At 38.2% G+C, this 7043-nt stretch overlaps 1 protein-coding gene across 1 annotated transcript; it reads left to right on the top strand.

Moving 5' to 3' along the window:
• Positions 1-2101: 2101 nt before the first annotated feature.
• On the top strand, positions 2102-6715 carry LOC140839624 (probable inactive receptor kinase At2g26730). Its single transcript, XM_073206458.1, has 2 exons — positions 2102-3687; positions 5977-6715. Exons 1-2 carry the CDS (start codon positions 2367-2369, stop codon positions 6651-6653), a joined length of 1998 nt encoding a protein of 665 aa, XP_073062559.1. The 5' UTR covers positions 2102-2366; the 3' UTR covers positions 6654-6715.
• The last annotated feature ends 328 nt before the right edge of the window (positions 6716-7043 follow it).

Here is a 7043-nt window from a genome sequence, read left to right as displayed (position 1 = left end):
AATGTCTATAAAGCCATCATAAAATGACAATAAATATTGTTGTTTCACTTTTCATGCATAACTAATGTTGTCCTGAAATAGAATGTATTTTTATCGCTTGTGATGCAGACTTGTAATTTGCCGTCAGAATAACTTCTTGATTTATTGTACTGAACATTCTTCTAAATATTTGGTTTACCGAGTTTATGTTTTCTCATTTATGTCTGTTTAGATGATCAGTAGTCTTATACAAAAATCGGCGCTCCAAAATATTCGGTAACATTTATGATCGATTCTGACCAGAGTACTGAATTTATATGCTTCTGATTTATGCTAATGTTGTTTAATTTTGCTGCTTCTGAATTTTTACGATATCAATGCTCATCACCAAAACTTCAATGTCCAACACATAACATTTTAATAATAGTTCAACAACAAGAAACAAAAATATTGTATTTTAGGTTAAGTATTTGGAGATTCATTATTTAATATATAATATAAAATAAAATAAAAATATATTATTAGGCCGCGTTTGGTTCGGATGATTAGCCGAGATAGATTATTTTATCCTACCTAGTCAGTTGTTTGGTACGCGTGATTATTTAACCAAGTCAATCCATCTTATGAATGATTAGGTTATATTAGGTAGGTTAAATAATACCTCCTCACCCCCTAGGATTATTTATCCAACTCTTAATATCTCATATTTTTCCAATTTTACCCTTCTATTATATTCAAACTCACCACCACTTCCCGCCGGCGCCGCCGGCCGACCGCCGACGGACCGCCGGCGTCGGCACCGACTATTTCCGGTGCCGGTCGACATTTCCGACCGGCCTTTTCTGGCCGCCGGCCGCCGCCGCTATTGTCGTCGTCGTCGCCTCCGCCGCCGCCGCCGCCATTGTCCGTTCATCAAAAAATTCAAAATTATCCTACACTTAAAAATCTTACTAAACATAATATTATTTTACACCATATATTACAATCCTACCACAATCATTTTCTTTATCATTTACATACTAATCATTAGTTTATCATATCCTTCCAACCAAACGCAACCTTATTATTATATAAAACGGGACTGATTCTTTCTTCAAAAAAAAAAAAAAAGAAAAAACGGGACTGATTCATTAAAACATGTTACCCGCCATGAATTTAAACCCAACCCATTGCTTCACTGTATTCTCCCCTAAATATCACCCACGACCCTTACCACCGACAATCCTACCCCGAGCTCGATCACATTACCTCAGAGCTGGATACTTCCTGAATATGACGCATGGAGCTCCGCCCCAAATCTCGCTCGACCTCCGGCTCAACCGTGGGATTTGGCCCAACTCTATCCGTTCATTCTATTCTGACTTGGTCCCAATAGCAGAGCAGATACCAGAGCCTGAGCCAAGCCATACGGGGCCATACATCTACCAGGATATCAGTTAGTACGTTTTTGTTTTGGCGGCATCAGGGTTGGGAAATATTTTGAAGGAGTAAAAATTATGTTTGGTTGTGTTTCTAAATTAGATTTATTTTTTTATTGGCAAAAGATAATAGGAACTGTTGGAAAGTAGTATTCTCAATTTTAAAGTTATTACACTTTAGTGGAGGATATAATTTAATATTAAAGTTTTCCCCTGCAATAATCTAGCTATGAAAAAGGAGAAAAAAATATATATATTTAATGTTAATGATAATGATTATTCTAGCTATGAAAAAGGAAAGTATATACATTTTCACATGGAAAGATTATTCTGGGGAAATAAAATAGGAAAGGGCTTATAAATTATTAAATAGGCATTTTTTATTTTAATAGGATTTTTTTCTTGGTCCTAGTTTTTGTTTTCAAATAATCCCAACAAAAATAATTTTCTAACTTATATTTATTATAAAAATGTAAGAGATTAATACAGAATCAGATATTTGAAACATGATTCACGAGGAAATGTTGGAAATCAATTACTCGATTAAAATAATAAATATTATATGATATTTAGCCATATCAAATAAATAGTTTATGAATGAATTTGACTTTTCAATTAATAATCTTTTGACATTCCAATATATATATATATATATATATATATATATATATATATATATATATATATATATATATATATTCAAGCTGCGATGGAAAGATGATGATGGAAGAATGGGTTGCAAGCCGACAAAAGGCAGACCAACAGTAGTGGTTCACGTTTCAGATTTCGCGTAAAGCTCACCTCACATTATTAGTTTTTGTTTTTCTCTCCATCGCCGGCCATCTTTTCTTTTAACCGTCTGTTTCCATTAATGGATTCTTGCTGGGATTTGCTGTCTTAAGGGAAAAACCCGTAAATTTGTTGCCATTGATTTGGATTCTTTGACAAGAAACGGAAATAAGAAGCGCAATGGGGCAGAGTTTTAGGCGGGGAGATGGTTTTGGCCTAGTCATGCTGTTGTTGTATAGGGTGGTGTTCGTGTTGCTAGTGAGCAGTGGGAGAGCCGGCTCGGAGCCGACTCAGGATAAGCAAGCGTTGCTCGCGTTCCTCTCGCAAGTTCCGCACGAGAGACGCCTGGTGTGGAACGAGTCTGAATCGGCCTGCAGCTGGGTTGGGGTGGGATGCGATGCCACCAATTCTTCAGTGTACTTTTTGAGGCTTCCCGGTGTTGGGCTCGTCGGCAGAATCCCGCCAAACACACTAGGTCGGCTTACTCAGCTTCGAGTCCTAAGCCTGCGGGCCAACAGGCTCACCGGAGAAATCCCACGTGATTTCTCCCAACTCAAGCTACTCCGCAGCCTCTACCTCCAGAACAACGTGTTAACCGGTGATTTCCCGGCGAGTATCGCTGACATGGGTCGGATTACTCGGCTGGACCTCTCGTCCAACAACTTAACCGGCTCAATTCCGTTTTCTATCGGCAATCTGACTAGTTTGACAGGCCTTTTTCTCGAGAACAATGGATTCACGGGCAAAATTCCTAGCAATGTCCCACCCAGACTCGTCGATTTTAGCGTCGCCAACAACCGTCTCAACGGTTCAATCCCCACGGGGTTCGCAAAATTTCCCAGGCTCGCATTCGCGAACAACGTCGATTTGTGCGGCGACCCATTGCCCTCGTGCAACCCATTTTTCCCCTCTCCGTCCCCTTCTCCAACATTGCTTCCCAACGCCACTCCCCAAAAGAAACATAAAAAACTCTCAACTGCCGCCATTATTGGAATATCAGTTGCCGGCGGAGTACTATTACTTCTTCTCATCCTTGCAGTAATTTTCCTTCTCTGGAGAAGAAGAAGGACCAAAGAAAGCTCAAAAGCTCCGAAACCGCCCATAACAACAGAGGCCATGGCAGTGGGAGAGGCTGGAACATCTTCGTCGAGAGACGACGTCTCAGGGGGTCCATTGGCGCAACCCAGTAAGCTTGTTTTCGTTCCCGACGGGGGCTACAGTTTCGATTTGGAGGATTTGCTTAGGGCCTCGGCAGAAGTGCTGGGGAAGGGGAGTGTGGGAACAAGTTACAAAGCAGTTTTAGGGGAAGGCACAATTGTTGTGGTGAAGAGGCTTAAGGACGTGGTGTATGCTAAGAAAGAATTCGAGGAGCTAATGCAGAATCTGGGCACTGTAAAGCATCCGAATTTGCTTCGTTTGAGAGCTTTTTACTATTCCAAGGATGAGAAATTGCTGATCTATGATTACTTGCCTGCTGGAAGCTTATCTGCTCTTCTCCATGGTAATTCTTTCTCTTCAAGATTGTCATTTTCTTGTGTATTCTGGGTGGCCTTTGCCTTAGATTTCTTTACCAAGATTTTGTCTCCATTTTGTTCCCTTTTTTCAGTAACGAATTCCTAGATTTTGTTGCAGATTATTAATCTTATTTGAAAAACTTTTCTTTAAAAAAAATAAATTACGAGAAACTTAGTTGAAAATACTTGTTAAGTTTCTCATATCTGTCCATATAATCAAAATTATCTTATCTCGTCGGCTAGAGGCACATACTAATTGGTGAGTTTTGGTTTGATTCATTCAAAAGCCAAGGTATGATATATTATATTATATAAATTGTTTTGAATTTGTTTTTCTAATCGTGTTACTACTATTTTAAAATCAGTAAATTCCTTTGTATGGTGCATATTCATTAGAAACGAGGGGTGGAAAGCCACGAAAATTCCGGATGAAGTTTCTTTTTCTTTAGTTAATTAGCCCGAGACTTTATTGCTCACATATTGAAATGTTGTCCACCACGAAAACGCCAGTTCTTTTCAATCAATAATTGGAGATTTGGAGTCTCCACCTACCCATACGTGTCAGAAATTGATTTATAATTTGAATTCAGAATAGTAATAACTTACAAAATAGCCAAAAACTTGGGTGAGACGGTTTCACGGGTCGTATTTTGTGAGACAGATATCTTATTTGGGTTATCCATAAAAATTATTATTTTTTATGCTAAAAGTATTACTTTTTATTGTGAATATCGGTAGGGGTGACCCGTCTCACAGATAAAGACTCGTGAGACCGTCTCACAAGAGATCTACTCATAAAAATAATAACTTTTATTTGCTTTTAATCGTTCGTGTTTAATAGTTAACTATTGTTGTTCTATTGGTGTAGAGTGTAGACCCATTCACATGGTTTGAGTCTTTTTGGTATGTAATATTTATTAAATAAAAAGATATGAAAAGTATATTCTAGATTCCTCAAAATTGTGAAACAATAAGTGTGGCTATTTGGGTTGCCCTTAGCTCTTGTTCACATACATGGCAAGACAAGTACCGATACACATGCTCCTCTCCTTCATTACTGTTATAATGAAAGAAAATTTGATGACCACTCTATTTTCCTCTTTAAATGTGAATGCCTTTCCCCTATCTTGACGTTATGTGTGTGTGGTCACTCCATTATCATGTTTTCTTTCCAATTTACATGAATACTTTAAAGATTTTACATTTACATTATACTAGACCGCAAAATACGTTTTCGGTGTAACATACTTCCACACATATTTTTGATATATGCAATCATATTCATATATTTTATGAGAAGAAGTTTTTGTAATATTTTTGTGTGACCATCTGTCTATCATCAACAGAAATTTATCATATATACTGATTATGGAAAGATAAAAGAAGTTATGATTCATTATATAGGAATGTTACGTAGAATAGAATGAAACATAATATTTTTTGCCATATGTTACACATAATATGATATATCGTGCCTTTTTTAAACTTAGGTTCCTCTCATGTACCCATTTGAAAACCAAGAATTGACCTTTCAATCAATGTTATTGCTATTTTGACAGTCTGTGCACATGTAAGGGGCCGATATGTATACCATATTCACTCAAAAAGAAGTTAAGTATAGGCCCATGGCCATGAAGTAGTTGCCTACAGCTGCCACCTTTTCTTGAAATGTTTTTTTACGGCAACACTTTCGTTGTTCAAATATCTGTCTTTGGTGATGCATGAAATAAGAAATGGCTCTTGATCCAGTGATTATGTACTTCACCGATTGAACGGGGTAGGCACTAAGGCAATTGATTTAATGATTGTGCTTCTTCCTTTTTTGCCTTTTCTTGAGTGGTGGTTTATGATGTTCGATTAGAAATGATGATGGTTTTACTATTGATTGTACCAAGAAACGAATAATGTAGAGAATCCGAGGAGGGTCTATTTTCGGAAGCAAGCATTTTTGTTTCTTTTCAACTTTTGATTGATTAAAATTGATTTGTAAGTTTTGTTATGCAATATGATATCTTTTGAGTTCTGTATGTCGAATCATTGATCTTGTTGTTTGGCCACCTCGAACGAGCTTGAGCTTGGAAAGAAAATTTCTATATGGCATCATTAATGCCCGACATACTCGAGTACTTCTTGGATCATTGTAGCCTATGGCTTGCTACATTCCATTTGCCCTGTTTATCTATCTGGGAGTTTCCTAAAATGCATTGATTCTTGCATTTGATTGGGACTCAGTTATACTGATTATAAAACAGAGCTGATGTATAATCATTTTACAGGTAGTCGTGGCTCGGGCCGCCCTCCCCTAGACTGGGACAGTAGACTGAGAATAGCATTATGTGCTGCGAGAGGAATTGCCCACCTCCATGTATCTGAAAATATAGTTCATGGAAACATCAAGTCCTCGAATATCCTTCTCAAACAAGACAATCTCCATGCCTCCGTATCAGATTTCGGACTCAATCCCCTCTTCTCAAGCTCAACACCTCCTAGTCACCGGATAATGGGCTACCGTGCCCCTGAGGTGCTCGAAAACCGAAAGGTTACGCCGAAATCCGATGTCTACAGCTTCGGGGTACTACTGTTAGAGCTATTAACAGGCAAAGCACCTAATCAAGCTTCTCTAGGCGAAGAAGGGATTGATTTACCGAGATGGGTCCAAAGTGTCGTGCGGGAGGAATGGACGGCCGAGGTGTTCGATGTAGAGCTCATGAGGTATCAAAACGTAGAGGAGGAGATGGTGCAACTTTTGCAGATAGGTATGGCCTGTGTGGCCACGGTTCCAGACCAAAGGCCTTCCATGCAAGAAGTTCTTAAAATGATCGAGGAAATAAACCGAGGCGACACAGATGATGGCGTACAACAGTCTTCAGATGACACATTAAGGGGAGGATCAGACGGCCAAACACCTCCAATGGGTTCAAGAGCTTCTCCCCCGAGTGTCGTCAGACCTTGAACATAGCTCGAGCTCGTGAAAATCATCTGAAATTTGATAAATCCAACTCCAGGAGGCTCCTTCCTGATCCCGTGAATTGGCTTTTATATTCTTTGGAGAGGTTTGTTCTTCTATAGTTTGATTGTGAAAAGAAATTGATTTTTTTGTATAGATTGATGGTGGCAGAGTGGAATGGTTTCGTGGAGTTGCATATTGGACCATGTCATGTATTTATTTGCTTTCATTAATAATTATTATTTTCTGAGTCAATGGAGTCCACATTTATTTAATAGATGAACAAGATTTTGGTATATAATAAAATTTTATATATAAAAAACAAAGTAATAATTGATAAAATTATAAGTCAAATTTGTACTTTGAAACAATTGGCCTCTCAAATCCTTTTCTTTT

This window comes from Primulina eburnea, chromosome 8, assembly GCF_022965805.1.
Source record: "Primulina eburnea isolate SZY01 chromosome 8, ASM2296580v1, whole genome shotgun sequence".
NCBI classification, from domain to species: Eukaryota; Viridiplantae; Streptophyta; class Magnoliopsida; order Lamiales; family Gesneriaceae; genus Primulina; species Primulina eburnea.
Note: the sequence above shows the minus strand (reverse complement) of the source record. Positions and strands in the feature narration are given on the sequence as shown.

What these genes read in the sequence shown, in the direction of transcription:
- LOC140839624 (XM_073206458.1), top strand. Translation starts at nt 2,367, where the DNA reads ATGGGGCAGAGTTTTAGGCGGGGAGATGGTTTTGGCCTAGTCATGCTG. An exon ending in CTTATCTGCTCTTCTCCATG is followed by an intron (nt 3,688 to 5,976) that starts GTAATTCTTTCT and finishes ATCATTTTACAG; the next exon opens with GTAGTCGTGGCTCGGGCCGC.